The following is a 23,765-nucleotide window of genomic DNA, read 5'->3' on the forward strand; positions in this document are numbered from 1 at the left end:
TTATATGAGTCCAGAAATGATCTACAGAGGTTGGCTCAAACCCAGTTCACATTTTTGAAGCTAAAGAGAGTCTCAGAGCTTTAATAACAAAGCAATAAGGTGCAAGTAGTTCTGGTAAAGAGCTCTAATTGATTATCTCCACTATAGTTATTTTTATTAGTTCTTTCTTCTCCATTAGCTTGCAGATTCCTCAATGAATCACGATGAAAAATCTATCGATTGGGCATCGTTGAGCCTCCTTTAAATTCCCATCACATGAAATCCTCCCTTAACATCTCATCTATTTGTACTGTTTCTATTAATTCTTTTATGTCTACTTGAAGTTCTTTGTCCATCTTAACAAGCCTATACCATTTCCAGTTGAAGTTACCTTGGGATGATACTAAAACATACAGCCCACTATTCTCCATAAAGATAAAAACTGAAGAAAGAATGCGTGGTTCCCTGCTCAGCCCATGTTAGAGTCCTGTGCTAGCGCACATGTAATTAGCCTCTGCAACTACGTTTTATACAACGAAAGTGCCAGAACTTTGTCCATACAAGAACAATTTGTTTCCATTCCAGATCGTGATTTTTAGATTCTTGTTGAAGTCATTAGACCAGGCAACAGATAATTCTAAAGGACTGCAAATTTGATCTATGAAATTGGGCTTCAAGCAACGATAACATATGCTGCTGTAAGGTACAGAGATTTTGTTCATTCCAAAGTACCCCATCTTCAAACAATTCACACTGCCTATAGCCGCCAACGGCAATGCTTCTGTCCAGTTGCAATGAAAGAAGACAGGCACATACCCAACACTCAGTAATATGGTCTGTACCGCATCGGCCTCCTGAACCTCGGAGCCTTTCTGTACAAAATAAACCAAAACGTAATCACATCAAAACTCCACAGCCATAGAGGACAGCAGTTCAAAATAACAAAATAGAACACTGCAAAAGATAATGAAATGAGAAGCTGAATTAATTCTATTTTTATTGCTTTCAAATGTAACTTACCACAAATAAGAGCTTAACATGCACTATACTATGGCAATCTTCTTTTATCTTTATAAATTAATTTAGATCACATTTTCCATGTTAGTTTCAAATAAGCAGCTGCGCTGTCAACTCTAGAAAATAAAACATGACGTGGGACACAGCATTGAACTCACCCATATCCATAAGGAGGCAAGAATGGAGTGGGCATAAACGGTCTTCGGCCACGAAAACCAAGATATGGGTTTGGGCGCCTTCCACGATACTGTTTCATTCCAGGAATGTTGGTTCTTTTCGCTGAAACCTGCACTCAAATAATGGAGCCATCAGTCAATAGTTAAATCCCTTGTAGAAAATGAACGATGGGATACATCCTAAAAGCTAGACATATGTGCAAAAGGAACCAAGTGATTAACAGAAAAAAACAAAGGACCAAGTGGAAAATTGATGTCCTCGATATGATTTTCATGTTCTACTTTTGCTCCTTCAAAAGGAAGAATGAAATAATTTAACATAATAGAAAATGGGAGCAAATTAATCAAGGACAGTCTGCTGCCTGCACAGAAAAGACCAGCAAGAAGAAGAAACAGATCACGAAGAGAAGATGAAGATAATAGCTGAAAATGAAGAAAGAAAAAGTAAGATATCCAATGATGGTGCATAACAATAAACTATCATTTGATATCTTACAATAGCCATTCAAATAAAATGAAATAAACAAAGACAGTACCATACCAATAACTTTACCCATCAGAACATCTTCTATAATATATATTAGCTTGCATAACCAACAATCTATAAGACAATAAATTTCAAAATATGTGTGTGTGTGTGTATAAAAGACAAATCAGAAGAAAAGGCACAAGTGAAATGGTTCACTCCATATTTTTTTAGGAGATGCGTGGGAAGAAAAATGACCCATTAAGTTCATTCCTGGTTCACTCTCAGCCTGCTTACAGTTTATTACTGAAAAGCAGACAAATATTCAAAATAAGAAAAAGAATATTAAGGTATCAAAACACAAGAAAAAGGAAGGCATTAGATTCATCTTGGGTCCATTCAAAATCTGAACTCTTATGAAAATTGTGACAACCTTTAGTTGACGACCATGCAACTCGGACTCGTTTAAAAGAAGAGCATTTTGGACCGCATCTACTTCAACAAACTCCACATAGGCAAATCCCTTGGGTTGACCAAATTTATCAGTCAAAATTGTCACTCTGTTCACTGTTCCACAGGATTGGAAATGCTGTTGGACTTCCTCCGGGGTGCAGGTATAATCCACCTGAAAAGAAAGAACATAGATTATGAGAACAAGAGTGAGCTATGCACGTCTTGTGAACTAAAGCATATATGGACAGTTAAAGTATAGGTTGAGGGAGAATAATAACATTTTATGATAAGAAAGATCCACAACTGACATTGTATCCTGTAACTTTTACAGGAGATAATTGTTTTACTTTACTGGGATAAATGCCCTTCATGGAGATAATCTAAAAAAATGTATATATGAACATAGAACATGTAATGATCAGAAGAAATAAACTCTTTTGCTGAAATGCAAAAAGAACAGTAGCCCAAACAGCTTAACTAATATCCCTAAACTTATTTCAGGAATATGGATAACAATTACAAGTTGGAAGGAAGCCACTTATGACAACAGCAGTTTCATGTAACCAGAGTGTGAATTTGTCAAATCCAAGATCAAGTGGGCATGTAAACTTGCCGCCATTCACTAATTAAGGGACAACCTCTGTGGTAATGTTAGAGATAAAAGAAGTTGCTTGAACAAAGTAGTGTCTAATTGCATTAACCTATCAGCAAAATAGGCCAATACAAATGCCAGAAAATAAATCACATTACTCACAGTGACCACAATAGGAGGTGGGAGTAGGGGGGGTGTCTGTGTGTGTATAATCGACATTCAAAACAAAATTTATGTTTCTAAAATCTGTCATATTTCATGATAAAGAGGAAAGTTTTTAATAACTAGTGATACGGATCATATGCCCAGCGCTGTTTCCTGTACATAATTAGAATATGACCAATATAGGCCTAGGTGGGCCTTATGAAGTAAAAAGTCTAGAATCCTCCAGATGATGTTAGATCACAAAATGCTCGAATGGCTATAAGAAAATTCAACTATAAGTATGGAAATAGCTAAATAGTATTACCTGACAACGTTATAGTAAGACTAGACAATTCAACTAAAAATATGGAAATTGCTACAAAGTATCGGCTGACAAAGCCAGAAAGATAAAAAAATTGTAAATGCTCACATTGCCAACATAGATAGAGCGAGCATCCACCTCCTCTTTTTCAGCTTGAGTTGCAGCAGCACCAGAGGGATCTTCTTCCACAATCCAATCACAGTAAAAAAATTAACTATTATTGCACAATTGAGAAAACACCCTAGAGACCATCTACGAGTGAATAAATAAATAAAAGAGAATTAAAATGATCTGCTGCAACCCAAGTTTAATGTTGCAGAACTATATGTTTAGCCCACTTCATTTATTTAGAAAAAAGGGCATCAAGGAAGTTTTCAGTAGCGAAATCTACATAAAAGGCTTTTCCTTGACTGCAAAGAAAACACTGAACGGATTTTCAACACCTCTTCAGTAGATAACCTTCTCAAGCAAATTATATAACTAAACAATAACTACTATGCTGAGCAAAACGAAGCTAAAAAAAAAGTTAATTAAATTGTGGGACTTCCAAAATACAGATAAAAATGACGATTATAAAACTTAGTAGCAGTAATAATTTAAACAGAATAATTATTAGCAGTTACTACTTGAAATTTGAGAAAAAAAAAAAAAGATGCTGTCGGCTACAGATCTGGAACTACAATCGAACTAAAGTAAACGAGTAGAAATCACTTTGAAAAGCGTACAAGCTGCTAATACTCGAGAAAAGAAATGCAAAAATACCTTGAACGACCCCCATCTCTTTCTCGACCTTGGCCTGCATCTCACGAAGTGCACCTGCTTCTTCCTCAATCTCCTTCAATCTCTTCTTCATATCCTCCAGATTCTAACCATAGAAAACAAACTGAAGTTGACTTCTTCCTTCCGCCATTGCCATATAAAGCTCAGAACTTTTTAAAAATTAAAGTTGGGTCGAATGAGGTAGACAAAAATTGGGTTAGAAAGTAGTTGAAACAAACCTCTTCTTTAGAGGAGGACTCCTCAGCCCTAGCCATTTCGACATCGGCATCCATGTCGCCTTCGTCTGGAATTTCTCCGCCATAAGCTTCATGCTCCTCCTGCTGCCCGTCCATGCCTCTCTATCGACGTATTCTCCGTTCCTGCAGCTTACTGGCCTCTCTACTCGTTAAAGTCTTTCTCCCCGCTGCTCAGGCTGAGAAGCGCATTTCTAAGCAGCCACAAGCCGGAGGCTCAGGGAAACATGAGGTTAATTCCGTCGTTTGAAAACTTTAGGGCAATGAAATTTGGACGGTATTTGCTCGGGGATATTACCCTGAGGAAAATCAGCTTTCCAAACAAAAGAAATTTTAGTTAGTAAAAAATAATTAAAATTTAAAAATTTTAAAAATACCCAGTTTCATGTAGGTCTGATCTATTGTCCCTTTCCAATAGTAGAATAGAGAGTCCTTTCCCTATTCATGAACCACAAAAGAAATGATCATAACCCTCTTCTTCTTCCTCTTAAATAAAAAACGAGGTTTCGATTCTAATCCCTACTCTAAACCCTAAACCATATATTTTTATATATTCTTACTAGTATTTTAAATTAATATTTACCCATTTTTATTAGTATTTTAAGTGCTATTAATTTAGTTACAAGAGTGTTTAGATGAATAAATGGTCAAGGAATAGCTTTTACACATTGAGGAAAAAATGGAATGGGAAATAGACTTTAGGCAAATATAATGGAAAGGCCAAAAAACACTTTAACTAAATATAAATGGAAGTAGAGATGACCATAGATCAATCATCACTCTATGTGCCCATTTCCATTTGGGTAAAATTCATTTCCTTGCCTGGTAGATTTAGTAAAATTTAATCCATCTCAAATTGGTCTTGCTAACTAAATTGAAAATACCCATCCTAACTCTTACATGATGTGACAAAATTGTTGGAGTGGACTAGAGAAGAGGAAGGAACACCCCCAACCACCCCATAAAAAAAGTGGGGATTGAAATCGATCAATCAAAATGGGTTTTTGAAAGGTTGAAAACTTGTTAATTGAGGCCCTAATTGATCAATAGGCTTAGAGAACCTAAAAAATATAGTTGTTATACATGGTTGATTGATCTTACCTTTTTTTATTGATCGATCAATACTTTTTGTAACCTTTTGGTAACAACAAAGATGAGTAGTTTGGCTAAAATCCTTATAAATAGGCTCTCAAATACGTAGAGGACTAAAAGTTGAGCTTATATTGGCATATCAAACCTTTGAAAAAATATTTTTGAGCTTCATATTCTGATTTTATCCTTTTGAAGTGAAAAACTCCATATTTTCCTAAAACTTCCATTTTCTCTTCACTCTCTTTGTATTCAAAGTTTCATCAAACTACTATACAATTAGTTCACGTGCTTAAAGATTTGGAGGCTTGGATCTCTTGGAGAAGGGCTATCTCTCCACAACGAAAGTTGTAAGTTTTTTTTTTTTTTACTCTTTGTATTTTTAACTTTTTAATAGAGGTTACCTAGTACCTTACAGCTAGAAGAATTGGCATTCTAGAATCTGGAATTTAGAGAGAGGGTGTCAACTAGACCCAAAATCTAGTTTGTATTGAATCTCTTGGGGATAGATCAATTTGTGTAATTGAGGATTACACTTGGTTTAAAGAGAGCATGAAATCTCTTTGTAATTTTTAGCTAATAGAACATATTATTAGAATTTTTTCGAGCAAGGGTTCTTGAGCAGTGACTACCATTAGGAGAACATTGAGAACACAAAATCATTGTCTCCTTGTGGTGTGTAATTATTTTATTACTTGCTATACTTTATTTTAGCATTCAATGCGCTTAATTTTTTTAATTTAGAATCTCAATTGATGAGAAACCACCTGGGTGAACATGGGGATAGGGGGACAAGGCAATTTTTTTGCAAGGAGAAGGACAAGAAAAAAATGTTGATTTCGACCAGGGATAGGTTTCCCCAACCCAAGGGCACAAAATATGCCCAATACGAGGACATGGGTGAGGATAAAAACCCCATAATATGGCTTCTATTTCTATGTGACACGAGTCGTGCCATCACGACGCAAAAGTGAATAGGTGAACGTCATGTGGTGCACAATGTTAGGGATGGGATGGGCAGAAACATCTCCATACCATCCAATTAAGTTAAAAAGAAAGGTCAGTTAATGACATTGTTGAGTAAAAAATCAAAAACCCAATTTATAGGGATGAGGAGAAAGCAAATAAGAGAGAATAGAAGAGGGATTTGCATTTGCTTTGTGTGGTGGTAGAAGAGAGGAAGAAACAAATGAACTTGAAGAGAGGAGAAGAACTGAAAAAAGATGAGAAGAAAAGTGAACAAGAGAGCATCTTTAAATAAGTTCCTATTTTACATTTTATTCCATTGTGAGCTACTGTTTTTGTTGTTGTAGACCCATCTTCATGGGTTCCAACCAAAACACTTAAGAACAATATGAGGAATTTTCAAATACTCACCATTTAGATTGATTCTAACCCTTTTGTAAGTCATCTTGGAAATAAGTTAAAAAGTCGGATTCGTATTGTATGAGGCTATAATAGTACAAGCATACATAGCGATCAAAGAACGATCTTTTCGAGTGAAAAAAAAAAGAAATTCTACAATCACATAAAGTAGGGAAATTAAGACCCTATAGGAGAGTAGAAATCCAAACATTCAATGTGCTCCTCAAAACATCTTTCTTTTTTTTCAACTTCATGATGCTACCTTGTACATTCAATTTATACCTATGGGTGTCGGTTCTATTACCCACTTATTAGCTTTCATCTTTCTTCTATGTTTTCTAATTCTTTGTAATTTGTACAATTGATTCCTTGTATTAAACCTATAAGGCTCTTTTTGTGTCTAGTCCTACAAATCACTTCTTATTTTGTTTCTAAATGAGTAAAAACATGTAGATAATAAGTTGATAATCTCCTTATGATTTACAAGTAATTTATGAGAAATCTATTTTTTTCCTCATCGACTATACTCTTTGGAAGGGATAATCAACCAATGATGGAAGAGGGGGCTCAAAACCATAGGACATCCTTGAGCAAAAATTAGGTAGTTAGTTATCGTGCCTTTCATCTCTTGAGCAAAAATTATTCAACTCATAAGTAGGAAAATATTACTATCATGAAAAATTTAGCAGTAGGAAAAACTCCTAGGCAGTATGCTATTTGAATTTTGTTGACATATTATACAACAAGGTAATGAACATCATCATACTACTGCTCACCAATATCATAAGATATCTACTACTTGTTCTTCTCCTACTAGATTCATAAATGATTTTTGGACTTGATTAGAAGCTAATTTTGAATAAATTATTATTCTCTCTCTCTCTCTCTTTCTCTCTCTCTCTCTCTCTTAAGTTAGAGAGGAATTAACAAATTCAATTGGTAAATGCATGTTGAAAGTTTTTCTTGTAGTTGGTTCTTTATGTTTCTTCAAAAGTTCTCTAACTTCTGATAACAAAAAACTTGTAATTTATGTTGTTCATTTACTACTTTCTAATTTCATTTACTTTTTCCTCTCCATGAGTAAAATAAAAGACTGTCAAAGATTCTCATAAATTGTAGAAAAATGTCTAACTTAAGAGAGGAAATTGATATCTAGAGGAAGAGGTAACTTTACTCTTTGCTAATTATATAAAGAAGAGAGGAATTAACAAGTTCAACTGGTAAATGCATGTTGATGGTTTTTCTTGTAGTTGGTTCTTTATGTTTCTTCAAAAGTTCTCTAACTTTTGATAAAAAAAAAAGCTTGTAATTTATGTTGTTCATTTACTACTTTCCAAATTCATTTATGTTTTCCTCTCCATGAGTAAAATAAAAGACTGTCATAAATTTGTATATGAGGATGTGGCGATGATCTTAGAACTAAAGTTGCTTGGTCTACCACTTGATGAACATAATATAGGCCAATCATTTATGCAAAGGATTTCCAAAACTGAATCTTTAAAATGGAGGGCAATTGTTACAGAAGTTTGAGTCATTGTTACATGGTGAGGAGAAAGTAACCATCGGTGATTTAGCAAAAATTTTAGTTGTCATTCTCTATAATTTGGTTTTATTTTTTGATGTCGAGCAATGGTATGATTGTACAAGTATGTTGATGATCTGGGAAAATGCTTGCGATGGTGCAATTTATCAATTTTTAGTACACTATGTAGAAAAGAAGTGACAACACAAAATACACTAGACATTTATGTGGATGTATGTTGGCCATCATGGTAAACCCCATGGTATTTCCTTATTGTAATCTTTTAATGTTTAAGAAATATTCTTTGTTTGTTGAAGTGTGCTTTGTCATATTATAGGCATGGTTTAATGAGTGCATGATTCATAATATTGTTGAGCCTAGTTAGGTGTCAATGACATACTAGTGAATAAATCAGTTTTTCCCATGTACTAAAATGGGATGAGAAGAGTTATAAACATGGTGGCTCATATTGCTTGTTGTTGAGAAAACATTTGATTTGAGTGGTAGTTGATGTTGGATTTGTATCTTATGTGTTATTTTATATATAGATTAATAAATAAATGATGATAATCTCTTCCTATGGAGGATGCACATGTCTTGAACACCCACTTGTAATAGGGAAATGCCCTTTGGTGGGAATAAGCCATGTGATTATTTATGTTTTTTTTTCATATAATCTTGATCATGTAGAGAGATGTATGAGTTGGCATTTTGTAATTCGTTGTAGATTAGCCTATGACAGAAATCAATTCAAGTGGGGGAAGCACATGAAGGACTGCCAATGTTGAAAGAAAATGCACTTTGCATCATGGAAGTTTGATTGCAACGAAAATAATTTTGACTATTTTAGTTTGATTTTACTTTGTGTAGTTGATCTTGTGGAATATTTCTTTTGTACTATGAAAATATCAAATTGAAAAGAAATTGTAAACGAATTGAAGAAAAACATAGACATTTGACAAGGAGAAGCAAGGGACAACAATTAAACATTATTTGACTGTTTGATATAGTCGATGATTTATTATGTTTCATTAAATGTTTTAAAAGATAATAAGTTGAATTTTATAGGCCATAGCCAAAGATGAAAAGAAGCCATGGACTGTGAGATGCTCGTGGACAACTAAGTTCACAAATAAGGTCTAGTGGTGCTAATGAAAATGACTAGTCTCCTAACAATCAATTTTGAGAGTGTTAACAAGGCTTTTGAACCACTTTTGTTTAGGAGTTTGCAATCAGAGCAATAGTATTATCATGGGAGTTAGGGGTGGCATCGAGTCGAGTTGAGCCCGAACCTGCCTATGTTCGAGCCCAGCTTGATTGAAATATTTCGAGTTGAGCTTTGAGCCGAACCTCGTCTCGAGCCTAAAATTGTTATCGAACTCGAGCCCAAAAATTTTAACCGAGTTCGAGCCGAGCTCGAGCTTCAACATACATTTAAAACTTTTCAAAAAATATATATAAAATAAATTTTATATAAAATTATACATATATTTTACATAAAATTGGGTACGACCTCTACATAAAATTGGGCATAACCTATATATATAATACACGTATAAGATTGGGTATGACCTCTACTTAAAATTGAGCATAATCTATGTATATAATACTTATATAAAATTCGGCATGACCTCAACTTAAAATTGGGCATAATCTATATACATAATACCTGCATAAACACTCCATAATATTGTCTATACATTCCACAAACACTCCATGAATTTGTTTATACACTCCATAAAATAGTCTAAACGCTCCATATAATGCATAACATTATGAATAAATTCCATACAATAATCAAACATAACAAAATTAAATGAAATATCACTATCAATTTACAATCACCCAAATAAAAAAATATAAACCCTTTAAATAAAATCCTATTACTATTAGAAACTTACTATAAAATTACAAGAAATATTTTAAATTTTTTTAGGAAAATTAAATGGACCTCTTATTACCTTTTCTAAGGAAATAAATAATAATTAATAATTAATCTAATTTATTATTATACTTATCGAAAAAATTTTAATCAAATAAAATGTCAAACACAAAATTGCTATGAAAATTGCCTCATACTAAAAGGATTATATCATCAACTGTCAAATACTTATTCTAAAATTTTCTATACGATTTTCTAGCCCATCTTGGCAAGAAAATCTTACTTAGAAAATTATATAATTTTTTAACAATAATTTATAATTAAAAAAATATTTTCAAAAAAACATGAGGCTCTAATTGTCCCTATATTTCTATTAAAAATGTTTTTTCAATATTTATTGAAAAAACCACCAATAGTCTCTAGAAACGTATTTCTACTAAAATATCTTTTCAATTTCTTCAAGAGCCATGAGGAAGGAACAAAGAGTTTTTTTTCCTTGTTTATGATTTCGCACGTAGGGGTGGCTTTGAATAAATTATATATAAATTATGCATACATTTAAAAAAAATAATGATAGGGGAGGTTCAAGATTGAATTTCATTAATAGATTAAAATGCACCAATATTAATCTTTTTTACTCCAATTGTTGTCTAGCTTGTTTTGTAATTTTTGAATTTGGCTATAAATTTACAATGGCCTTCGTAGTGCCCCTAGATGAAAATTTATATTCTAGGAAAAACTAAAAATATTTTCCTATGATACATATTCCCAAAAAAAACCTTTAAATAAAATCCTATTACTATTAGTGACTTATTAGAAAATTACAAGAAATATTTTAAAATTTTCTTGGAAAGTTAAATATACCTTTTATTGCCTCTGCTAGGGATATAAATAAAAATTAATAATCAATCAAATATATTATTATACTTATCGATAAATTTTTAATCAAATAAAATGTCAAACACAAAATTGCAATGAAAATTGCTTCATGCTAAAAGTATTACAGCATCAACTGTTATATACTTATTCAAAAAAATTCTATACAGTTTTTTATCCCATTTTGGTAGGAAAATCTTACTTAGAAAATTATATGATTTTTAATAAGAATTTTTAATTAGAAAAATATTTTAAAAAAACATGAGACATCATAGAAACTTATTTCTATAAAATGTATTTTTAATTTTTTTCAAGAGCTATGAGGAAAGAGAGTTTAAGGAATATTTTTTTTACTTTTTGATCTCGCACGTGCGAAATCATCTTCGCGCGGGGGAGGGGGAAAATTATTTCTCCCCTAAATTCTCCCCTGAACTTGTTGGTTCAGGTTTTTCGCCGAGACAACGCGGAGGGAAGGGGGTTACGACGCCGGGGAGGACCTGTCGTCGGGGATGATGGCGGCGACGGAAGCGGCGGTGACGGAAGCAACGACGATGGAAACAGAGGTGACGGCGAGGAGAGGAATAAATCGAATGGACGGTCACAGAGGCGGCCGGCGAGCAGCTGTCGACGGTGGTAGAGGCGGCCACAACAGTCGACGGGAGGGGCTCGGCGGTGACGAGTGGAGGAAAAAATTTTCCCCCCTTCGTTTTTGCTCACTCTCACGCCCTCGCTCCCGCTCCCCTGATCCCGATCCGATATCGATCCCGACTCACCTCGAGCCGGCTCACGAGCCGACAAACCGAACCTGGCTTCGGTCATGCTCGACTCGTTAAGGTAAACGAGCCGATTTCAGAGCTCGAGCTAGATAGATAACGAATCGAACCGAGCCGGCACTGAGCTGAACTCGAGCTGCTCACGAGCCGGCTCGATTCGAAGCAACCCCTAATGGGAGCTAACATCAGAGACATTAGAATGGTCATTAGAGCTAACCATGGGAACACTAAGAGGGACAATGGAGCTAACCATGGAACCGATAGTGTTGGTAGTGGAGCTAACTGTGGGGAAAATGGTATGATCATTAGTGAAGCTTACCATGGGAGGCAATGGTATGGGCAGCGGAGCTTACTATGGGGATGATAGTATGGGCAATGGAGCTTACTTTGGGGACAATAGTATGAGCAATGGAGCTAACCATGGGGGATATGGTGTAGTCACTAGAGTCGACTATGGGTGCGATGGTGTGATCATATGGTTACTAAAGTTGATGCACTCAAAGAGCAAGTGGCCACAAACAAGGCTTGTATATCGTATGGTTACTAAAGCTTGGTCCATGTACTCGAACGCCTTTCACGATTTATTTGAAGGAAATGAAAGAAAAAACAAGAAGACCCCAAAGAAAAATATATGCAAAGTAACCAATGCCCAATATAACCCTAACTCTTTATCTTATTTATTTTACTTTTTGTCTTTATTATGTTAGCATGAATAATTACTCATCAAAAATTGTGTACTAGGTTTGTGGTGATGAATGTTGGTTAAATGCATGATTGAAAAGGTAAACGTTAAAAAATATATTTTCATATTTTTAAATGATATTAAACTTTTAATTTGGTATAGGTTATATATTTGTAATCTTTGTAAGCAATTTATGTGTTCAATGAAATACGTAACAAACAAATATCAAAGAGAATATATACCTTTCACCCTATCTTGTAGTAAGAATTAATTAGAGTTTCATTTGACTTTACAAAGGTAACATTTATGAAAGAGAATGCAAATACACCATGACATAGTAGGCATCGAAATATGGGAGTTCAGTAGAGTTCACAATTGCCCATAATGTGCAACAAAGATTGTTGAGTATTCATTATACCAATCTTGTATTATAAGTTTATTTGGGGAAAAGATCGACTTCTCACAGGTATACCATTATATATTTTTTAAGTGCTATTTATGTGCCATTTTAAGAAGTGATGGCATTAGTATATGTGACAATGATAGGGTTGATGCTATTGCAAGGATGCCCAAAGCTATTGTTGGTTCAAATGTTCAAAAAGTTTTATTTCATAAGCTCTTAGTAACTATGATTGTATAACTGGCTCTTATCAGATCTCTAACCTTTGCAACAAATCTTTGATATTCATTAAGGAAACTTGCAATTCAAATATTGTCCCAATTGAAACTCTAGGGTTTGGTATGTGCAAACACAAGGCCCTGCTAATGAAAGTAAGTATTTTTTTGGAAAACCTTTAAAATTTGGTATATTCTATTTTAGGCTCTAGTCTCCTATGAAAGCATCAAGATGTGTGTAAAAAAAATGTAGATACACATATAAAGAAAGTAGACATACTCATTGATCCAAAAGTGATATTTTCTTGTGATTTCAAAGTGCACCTTTAGATATCAAAAGTATAGCCTTGGTCCTTACAAGCACAACTTTGTACCTTAAAAGCTCAGCTTTGGAGTCCTAAAAGTGCAGCTATAAAACCCCAAAGCAATACGTTGGTAGTCTAAACTACTGTTTTTACCAATACAACGTAACTTTTACTCAAAGTGGTTATTTAGTATTGAGAATGGTAGAAAAACAAAATATACCCTAGCCTTCACACATGCACCACCGGATATAATAAAATCATTTAAAAATTATATTCATATAAATATGTAATGCAAATAATGTTTCAAAATATGTTTAGGTTGGTTGCTCTTGATGTTACCTTCACCATGTTTCTGCATAGATCGACAAAGTGACCCCCAATTGTTACATGGGGCTCTACTTGAATAACTTTTACGTGGTTATCCTTTATTTCACTTTTCTTTGCACCTTTACTCTGTCTTTTCAACAAGTATCGAGGATGGATTTGATCAACAACAAACTCAAACTTACAACAACTCTATGCATTAAATAGAGATCCAATTGTAAATAGAGTATCCACTAATAGCCTCAATAGTTTTTGTAGGAAATACTTTCAATGCTAAGAAAAACTTAAATTCTTCATGGAATAATGAATAAACTTGGGGTATAAAAGTTGGATGTAGAAGTAAAACATTGGCATATGCTACAACTCAAAAATGAGATTGCAAAGGGACCTCTCTAAGAGCTTACAAGACACTTAAGAGTAGGTAGATAGGTCAGATAGATAGGTTAACTAGACATGGATAATATTTCACACACAACATACAAGCATTTGTGTTTCTTCCCAAAAAATATAATTGAAGCAAAAATTTTCTCCTCTAAGCATAATAGCATTAACATATTACTATTGTTTAGCATTAGTATAAGTGAATATATTACAAATCTAAAATCTATGCTTCATAATAGTAGTAACATATTTCAAAATGTTTGCCCTCTAAGCATAATGAAAATAAAAAAACTCTAAAATTTAAAACTAAAAACCACATTTAAAGAACACAAAAAATAAGAAAAACAAATAAAGTTCACAAGGCAAGAAATGGATACACAAAGATAAAAATAATGCATAAACATAAAAAAACTAGCCAAACTGACTTGCAAGTCGCTCAAACTCAACTTAGAAAAACTTCACTGAATTCAGTTTTTACTTGAGATCTGCTTGTCGATTTCTAAGCTAACTTGTTACCATTTTTTTTTTTTATGAAAATACCTTTTACCCTAATTGCCTTTGTGAGTTCCCTCTTTAGGTGGTTGATGATTTCTCTCATTTACCTCAAACCTCAAATATGATCGATCATTCATCCATTTTGGGTCCCTCGACATCTAATCTTGTTGTTTATCAATAGAATAGACGCTATGGATAGAGAAGTTTTCTTTTTCTATTAGGTCTATTGAGCTAGCTATTGTATATTAATATATCGACATTGCAAATTCTTGGACTCCTCTGTAATAGCATACAGTTCAATGGTAGTAAGCTCATTACCAAATTCTCTCTATTCATTTTTTTAATTTATAATTTGTGCAATTTTAAATGTATGTTGAGCTCAAACCCAACATAGGTTCGAGCTTGGCTTAACTCTATGTCACCCCCATAACACACACTTTTTCATACAAAAACTTAACTTTCTCTTTATCACAAACCTAACTTATTATGAAAAAGTGAAACTTTAACACAAAAAGCAAAACTTTAAGCCATGAACTGTTTTTTTTTTCTTTTGAAGGATAAATAACACGCATGAATATTGAAGATATTAATGAAACACAAATGCAGATACTTAAAGATCAAAATGTTTTCATTAACAATGGTTGTTAAAAAATACTAAAAAAGGTCAATAGGATATTGTATCTAGAGACGATAAATTTAAGAATTTATCACCTTCAAAGAAAAAAAATTAGCCCCAAACAAAATTTTGGAGAAAACTAATACAAACATATAGACATCCAAACAACAAAGAACCTAGATTAGACATGGAGAATTATGTACCTTCTCTTCTTTTCTTCTCCCGCACACTCTCAAAGGTCCAGATTTTGTAGTAAGAGGATGGTAAAACTAACGGGAGATAAAACATATGAAAGTAATCTTGATGAATGTTAACAGATGTAAGAATTACAGAATGAGAAGCAAAATTTCTTATTCTTTCATCTCCTTTTTCCTTTCAGAGACAGGAGAAGAAAAACACCCTTCATTGGGGACATACACGAATGTAAAGAACACAAAATACAAAAATCTCTCACCGTAAGCCTCCTTAAAACATTCCCCTTCCTAAAAGGACGTTGTCAGATCTGATCCTTCTCTTTCTCAATCTCTCAGCTATGGCAAATGCAAGCTCCAGAGACTGAGAAGCATTCAGCCTGGGGTCACAATGAGTATGATATCTGGAGCTCAAATCATCGAATGTCACTGCTTTTGATCCACCGATGCACTCGGTGACGTTCTGTCCAGTCATCTCCAAGTGGACTCCTCCTGGGTGGCTTCCTTCTTGTTCATGAACATCAAAGAAGGCCCTCAACTCTGACTGAATAACACGAAAAGGCATATATCAGCATGAATCTGCTCCATCTTAAGAAACCAATGTAACATTCAAATTTGAAAACTCACCCTGATGGCATCAAATGGCCATGTCTTCAGCCCACATGGAGCTTTAATCGTGTTCCCATGCATGGGATCGCTTACCCAGGTGACAATTAGCCCCGCTTGACGAACAGCTCTGATCAGGTGGGGAAGCTTCACTCGCATGTTCTCAGCTCCCATTCGAGTGATAATGGTGATCCTTCCTGGCTTGTTACGAGGATTTAAAATCTCACAGAGTTTCACAAGATCCTGGGGATCCATCTTATCACTCACCTGCACAGCACAGCACCCGCTCCAATCAGAAAACAGTTCAAATGTCAAAACAAACTAGGAAGATGCTCTCATTGAAATAACTGGGATCACCTTGACACCAAGAGGATTTGCAACACCACGTAGAAATTCAACATGTGCACCATCTAACTGCCGTGTCCTCTCGCCCACCCAAAGCATGTGTGCTGAACAATCATAGTAAAGACCAGAAGTTGAGTCCTCTCTTGTCAGTGCCTGCTCGTAGGGCAGGAGCAGACATTCATGGGATGTCCAAAACTCAGTCGTGGTCATTAGGGGATGTTCAGTTGTAAGGCCAGCTGCAACCATGAACCCTAGTGCTTCATCAACTCTCTGTGCAAGTTCCATAAACCTGTCTCCAATAGTAACTATAAAATGGTCAACACCAACACTACAAATACTGCAGCATACAGCATTCTATCCATTCTACATACCATCACTACAATTTACTTTGAGGTATACCTTTCGCCTTGCTCACTGTGCTCCATGAAATCTAAGTTCCAATACTGGACTCTTTGCATAGCAGCATATCCACCAGTGGCAAAGCCCCGAAGAAGATTCAGAGTTCCTGCAGATTGCAAATAGGCTCTTTTTAGCCTCTCAGGGTCTGGCAGTCTTGCTCTCTCATCAAATACATCACTGTTGATATTGTCTCCCTGATAACTGGGTAGTGTCACCCCATCCTTGGTCTCAAAGGGATCAGATCTTGGCTTTGCAAATTGGCCAGCCATTCTTCCTACCTGTTATATGAAGCAAAGAATCAAACAGAATTAGTTGAAATCTCACTGAAGCACTGAGCACCAAGTCCTCCAGGAACTAAATGTTTACTAGGCTGCTTTAATAACTAGAGTAGATTTTCAAACCCTTGATGAATGGTCTTCTCTATCTCCAGCTTCCCCCCACTCCAAAAAGAAAAAAGATCAATAATGTTGGACTTCTGATCCAAAACATGCCTCATCATAGAGTGTCTGACCATTCATCAGAACCAGTATCTGTCTAAATAACCAAGCATACCCACACATGAATGACATGGTTGGTCACTTGGTTACAAGCATGCACTCCATGAGCCTTGAGCCCAAATTTCACATAAAAAAAAACCCATTGTGCACATTCAGGCAGTGAATTCTGGAAATCAATTAAATAAAAAAATAACAAAACAAGGATGAAGGTAGTGGAAACCCCTAAAGGCCTCAAAGGTGTAGGTGTGAAAGAAAGAGATTAACATAAATTATGTATGGATGTGCTAGGGTAGACAACTTTCCCATTATCAGTAGTATACTGAATGACATCAAAGGTGGATAGTAGCACGTCTTGGAGTATAACAAAACTAAAAATGATAATTACACACTGCTGAAAACAGCTTAAAGAATTATGCAAGACAAAAGCCAATTTACTTCTAATATTCCGTGAATGGACAAAAAAAATTTATCCAAAATAAAATAAAAAACAAGAAAGAGAACACCAACTACGGCCTTGGAAGTTCACTTTTCAGTAACTACTCAAGCATTTGGAACAACACTGAAAACCAAAATGAAAAATGATAGAATAACTATATTTATTGACAGAATCATTTCAAAGATCAGAAAAAACTTTTGTCATAAACACTAAAAGAAAAACGTCTCCATTGACATGAAAATACCACTTGACAGAAAAGAAAACTACAGGTCCATGTTCGCAAAAACCAATTCTTCAAGAAAAAGAGAGAAGCGGCAAAAATGAATACATATACGAACGTCCACATCAATTTTCATAGTGTGGAACAACGGGACAGGAACATTTTATCTGGTCGTTCTCAACAGAAACACAAAAAGGCCCTTTCCAAAAACTTCAGGAAACACTAATTAAGAAACAGTATAAACTAGAATTCTGTAGATAAAAAGATAAAAGAGCAAATGAATGAGATGAACCGATAGCATGCATCATACTCCAAAGTCCAACCACCAGATAAATTAGCATATCCAAAAAAAAAAAAAAAAAAAAAAAAAACGATTTAGCATAATAATCTCGTTCCAGAAAAAGGAAAATAATGCGTACATTACTCTAAACAAATCCATTATAAAAGGTGCCACCAAAAAATTCATCAAAAAAAGATAGAAAGAAAGAAAAGGGAGAAAAAATATTTACCTTGATAACCGGCATCTGCCCTCCGAATTGCAAAACCACTCCCATCTGCAACAAAACCCTGAATGTATCCCTGATATTATTCGCATGGAACTCCTTGAAACTCTCGGCGCAATCCCCTCCCTGAAGCAAAAAAGCCTTACCAACAGCGGCATCCGCGAGTTTTTCTTCCAGTTTACGCGCCTCTCCAGCAAAAACTAGAGGCGGGTACCTCTCGATTTCTTTCAGAACCGCCTGGAGCTCTTCTTGGTTGGGATAATTAGGAATCTGAAGCGCTTTTCTGGATTTCCAGCTATCAATAGACCAATCCGCGGAGCCCACTTTCACTTTAGTCGTCTCCTCTGACTCAGCAGCCTGTACAGCAGAAATCCTCATCCGAGATACAACTCTCCTGGAGCTGGGTTTCAGGGGTGGCGCGACCATCATGTTTCCGGCACCGGCAAACGCCATGTTTGGGTCAAATCCAAGCGCGAAGTACCGCAGACGAATGGAAAGAGTACAGGCTGAGAGACAAATTCAGATAACTGCAATTGTGGAGGAATTCAGTATGGTCGTGCTGACTGCGGATCAGCCACTCATGCCTTGCATTTAATTTTAGAGAGAGGAGCAAACTAATATGGTTTGGCAGGATGACATCAGAGAAAATTACAGAAATGCCCTCATACTTGTCTTGTTCAAATGTTTCTTCTTTCTCTAATAGATCAAGTAAACTATGAGGTTACATTGGTATATAAAATATAATTGGCCTTCATCTCTCCATCTTGTAGATAGATAATAATTATAATATTTAAGTTAAAAATTATATTAAAACATAATATGTGCCATATGTAATATTTAATAAAATACCAATGTCTAATAAAATATAGTATTATTTTAAAATATAAATATTATTAATGCTCAAACCATCAATAATGCAGGCAAAGTTTTTGTTGAATTTTCTCAAAAAATCCAAAGAGAATAACCAATCCCCACTAGTCCTGTTAGGAATACTCAGCATTAACGAAGTAAATTACTGAATATACTCACGAATCGACCCTTTTGTCGTAATGATAGCAACTCTTTCCTTGTTTGGTAATTGACATCTTTCGACAAGAAATAGAGCTTCAAATCACGTTTGAATCTTCCAAAGTGTCTACTTAGTCTTCTCCATTCTCAACATCACTAATTCTCTTTCTCCATCGCAAGATAACATCATTAGTGAGAAAATAGAAGTAGTACTAACTTTTCCTTCCTCATTTGCAAGTTTGGAAGCTTAAAAGTACTGCTCCATTTTGCCATAAGTTTTGGATCACTTTTGGATCTCGTACGCCATTGTACTATTTAGGTTCTAGAACCTTGATTTTCATTTCCATAGGAACACTTCCCCAATTTAGGATGGTTCGCTTGAGAATCATCATTCCCATCCGCATCTCTTCCATTCCATTCGCATCTTGTCTAGGTTGTTGCACATGTCCTCTTTTAGCATTGTAATAGTGGTATAAACATCATTCTCTAACCCTTGAACTGCCTCAAGCCTATATTCTCAGGCATCTACAACTTCTTGAATCTTTTCCTCCCAACTCGAGCATTTGCACTCTACCTTCTCAAACCTCAATTCAAAAGAGGCAAAATAATATTTATTTTTGGAAATTTTCTTTGGTTCCGAGGATGCCAAGGCTGAATTGCTTTTGCTTTTATTTCAATTCTTTTAAACTAAACCTTAGCTTTGATACCAATTGTAAACGCCAATAGATTGAGTGAGAAATCACTCCTAGAACCTCAATGTGCGGCCTAACTTACTCCAGATGAAAAGTAGGCTAGTGAGCCTCCTATTCAAGAAACTCATTCTTGACTGTAATGGAGAATCTTTTACACAAAAAAGGATATTCTACATCAATTTTTAAAGCTTATATATACGCAAAATAGGGATAAACCCTCATCCCTTTATCATACTCTAACCTATGAGATTTTTCACCTAATCCACGTAAATCTCCTATTTGTTCAAATTTTAATGTGGCATTATCACAAATGCCTAAATCATATCAGATAACCCTACCATATTCATTTGGGTAAGCCCAAACAACTAGCTAGCCAGCCTCCCACGTGCATGCATGTGCCCGTGTGCCTCCTAAGTGTTAGGAATTAGACGTCCTAATTCCAAACTATTGAGAGCAATAATAATAAACGTAAAAAAAAATAAACAAGCACGTAGAAAGACACAAAATTTATACAGGTTCGCCTCAAGGTGAGACTACGTCTCATCTTCCGCCACTGTAGTAATCACTATGAAGATGAAATAGTTTACAAAAGAAATCACTACTCTAACCTCTCTTAGCAGCAACTGTTGATCCTCCTCGATGATCTTACTCCAGGTGATAAAAGCCTTAATAACAATGTCCCCAAATATAAAGAGAAAATTAGGGCAACTGGATTACAAATATAAAATTTCCAAACTACCCTTAATAAAATAGCAATCAATATATCGTGGATCTAGCGGGGGCTCCCCCCCCCCCCCCCCCCCCCCCCCCCCTTCCAACCCCCACAATGACCTTACTACGAAGGTTGATCCGCGTACCGACTCAGCGTAAGGTGTTAATTAGGCTCCACAACTAAACACTAAGCATCTGCTCTCCTCCTCACATGTGCATTTGCTGCTCACTCTCATGCGCACCTGCTCAGTAGTTGTTGGTTGTGCGCACATTCATGCCCCTACTGCTATTGTTGCAGTAGTGCTTTGGTTGTTTCACATTTCTAAGCCGACTAAAGGCGTTGTAGCCCCTAGGTGGGCATTTTAATGATGTGGGTTGCCATACCTCTTTGGAAACCCCATTTTGGCAATGTTGCCACTATACCCCTTTTTGCTTGTATAGCATATTGAGCTAGCTTATGCCGATTGTATCACTTGTGCCGCATCCGTCTACGACTATATCACCTATGCCACGTCCATTTGCATATCACTCAGGCTTGTTTTCTCAATCATCTCTTTGGGGTTGCTTCTCCCTCAGGCTCCAGAGACTCCTTCCCTACTAATCTTTGAAACTTGTTGGACAATGTGAGGCTTTGCACGAGACACTTCTTCTTCCATTTCTTTTTCCTCTCCTGGCCTTTGATCATTCCCCTTCTCAACCTCTTGACCTTTCCCTTTTCTTTGTCTTCATCTCTTCTAACTTCTATTTCTATTTCTTATTATATGTCAAGTTCATTTCTACCATTTCTGTCATCATGGCATCAATTTATTTTCTCCTATTCCTCAATTTTCCTCACTTTCGCTTGATAAGTCCATTTCTTCTTCCATGCCAATTTCATTTTGACCATCTATATTATTGGAAGATGGGCCCAAGCCTACACGACCAAGGAAGGCACACACGACCAAGTGTGTTGGAAGATGGGCCCAAGCCCAAAAGATATGGACCCACCATGATCACGTGAGGTGGCATTATGAGTCTTACACAATAAGAAGTCTTACACAAGAAGAAGTCTTACACAGCCACAATTATTATAGAAGGAAGTCTCATAGAAAAGTTTCAACTTAAAGGTATTTTAGTCATGTTAGTCTTCTATTTATATTGGGTTATTTAATTATGCTAAGACTTATCTTTAAGTCTTAGAGTTTGGGTGTAATTGGGACATATGTAATTTAATTGTAATTGGACTACAACTTTTCTCTATTATAAATAGAGGTGCATGTACTCTGATTATAATAAGTCAATGAAGTATTTCTCTTTTCCATAAATTCAACATGGTATCAGACAAGGTTCTATGAGTTGACTCAGCCAATCCACAGAGGTAATGTGATCTTTTTTTATTTATTATCTCTAGCAGTATAGGTTCGTATTTCTCTTTTTTCAGTCCCTATACTTATTATTTGATTTACATTTTTACTTATATAGTGAGTTTTTCATATTGGAAATTATATATTGACAAAAAGATATTCGAGTCTACTTTCCAAGGAAAAATAATTTTTTTTCCAGTTGGAGTTATCTACAAAGAGAAATTGATATTTGAAGCAACGAAGGTCAGATTGCAAAAGAGGTTTGAACAGCCGCAGAAAGCTTCAACTTCCGAGCTATTTTATGCTATCAAGAACGAGACTTAATGTGGAGAATTATATATCACAAGAAATATATGTAAGTCTATTTTCATACCTATTCGACCAATTCTCGATCTGAGTTTTTTATATAGAGATATTGATCTTGGAAGAGTCAATGGTCATGCTGCAAAAGGAGAATGAGTACTTAGTTCGGCCAGATTATAGAGACTGAAATCTATCAGATTATATATCTCAATAGAAGTATATTTTATGAAGAGAAGTTATACTTGGATAAAATGTATTTAAATCTATTTTCATAATGAGAAAATTTTATGTCAATCTGATCTATATTTAAGGATATATTCGCATTGGAAGAATCAAAGGTCATACTGGTATCTTATTGCATTGAAAAATCCGTATTTAAGTTGATTGTTTTGTGTCACTTTTTGAGTTGCTGTTATTGATCAACCATATCAGGAAAATATCTCACTTACCCCTTTTTCGGTTTCTACATTTATGTTATTTGGTTCAAGCTAGGAACACTGTCATTACCTCCCAGCTTGAGGGGGAGAAGTACAAGAAAGAGGTATTTTATTCCATATGTTGTGGTAAGTTTTATGTGACCAAAATATTCAAGAAAGGGGGAGCACAAAAGATGAAGCTTTTGCATCTAACAAAAAAAAATTTACAGCAAAGAAAATATAAGATCAAGAATCCTGACTCGTAGTAATAATTGTGGTAATTATTGGTGTACCTTACTCGGTTTGACTCGATTCTATTTCTCCGACTGGATTATTATTTTGAGGTATTTGTAACATATTCCTTGGTCAAAATATTATTTGGTACAAATATTCACATCGGATTATTTCATAGGTCCTTTTACAAGGATTTTTATTATTTTGGTTCGTGTTATATGGGCGTAGGCCCATTTCAGTTGCAACTATTGTGAAGAAGTGGTGGCATCAGCATCCTATCTTCCTGGTTATTTGATAACCTTACTCTTACCATCCTTTATTTGACTCTTACATACATCTTTGGACCAACCTTTTGCGTGTTGCTTCGGTTGGGAGTTTAAGTCCATCACATATATGGGTGTTTTAAATCCATTGAGACTTTTCATATATATATATACATATATATATATATATACATATATATATATATGACAGGCATTACCCACTTATCACATCTTTTATCTTCGTCTGTGAATGACATGCATTTATCACATATCACGTCGTTGTCTTGTGTAAGACAGGCATTTATCACCCATTTCTACGTGTGAGAGTCGATGCCCGAATTGGGATACCATGATGGAGGAGTTTATTACTACATATATATTATCCCCCTTAATTGACATTTATTACTGCTACCACTTGAGAGTCGTTGTCTGTGGAGGGACACAGTGATGGAGGAGTTTTATCACGCTTCTGAGCATTGCATATAGACAATGTCATACAGCTTGGAGTGAT

General features: G+C 35.2%; 2 protein-coding genes across 3 annotated transcripts; both read right to left on the bottom strand.

Moving 5' to 3' along the window:
* Window positions 1-494: 494 nt before the first annotated feature.
* LOC137934453 (polyadenylate-binding protein 2-like) lies at window positions 495-4,408 on the bottom strand. Of its 2 annotated transcripts, none has more exons than XM_068778793.1 (6): window positions 4,148-4,408; window positions 3,912-4,014; window positions 3,258-3,328; window positions 2,072-2,263; window positions 1,155-1,282; window positions 495-851 (listed from the first exon to the last, which is right to left on the bottom strand). In XM_068778793.1, exons 1-6 carry the CDS (start codon window positions 4,259-4,261, stop codon window positions 803-805), a joined length of 657 nt encoding a protein of 218 aa, XP_068634894.1. In that variant the 5' UTR covers window positions 4,262-4,408; the 3' UTR covers window positions 495-802. The 2 variants fall into 2 exon arrangements, with proteins under 2 accessions (XP_068634894.1, XP_068634893.1); XM_068778792.1 differs by having other exon boundaries at window positions 3,258-3,331.
* Window positions 4,409-15,348: 10,940 nt separating this feature from the next.
* LOC137933989 (phospho-2-dehydro-3-deoxyheptonate aldolase 1, chloroplastic-like) lies at window positions 15,349-18,839 on the bottom strand. Its single transcript, XM_068778152.1, has 5 exons — window positions 18,291-18,839; window positions 16,629-16,906; window positions 16,242-16,518; window positions 15,906-16,151; window positions 15,349-15,822 (listed from the first exon to the last, which is right to left on the bottom strand). The coding sequence occupies exons 1-5, from the start codon at window positions 18,735-18,737 to the stop codon at window positions 15,553-15,555; spliced, it is 1,518 nt and encodes a 505-aa protein (XP_068634253.1). The 5' UTR covers window positions 18,738-18,839; the 3' UTR covers window positions 15,349-15,552.
* Between the last annotated feature and the right edge of the window lie 4,926 nt (window positions 18,840-23,765).

This window comes from Aristolochia californica, unplaced genomic scaffold (assembly GCF_029961685.1).
Source record: "Aristolochia californica isolate CCGP_79_NKW_82.1479 unplaced genomic scaffold, dmAriCali1.0.hap1 SCAF_6, whole genome shotgun sequence".
NCBI classification, from domain to species: Eukaryota; Viridiplantae; Streptophyta; class Magnoliopsida; order Piperales; family Aristolochiaceae; genus Aristolochia; species Aristolochia californica.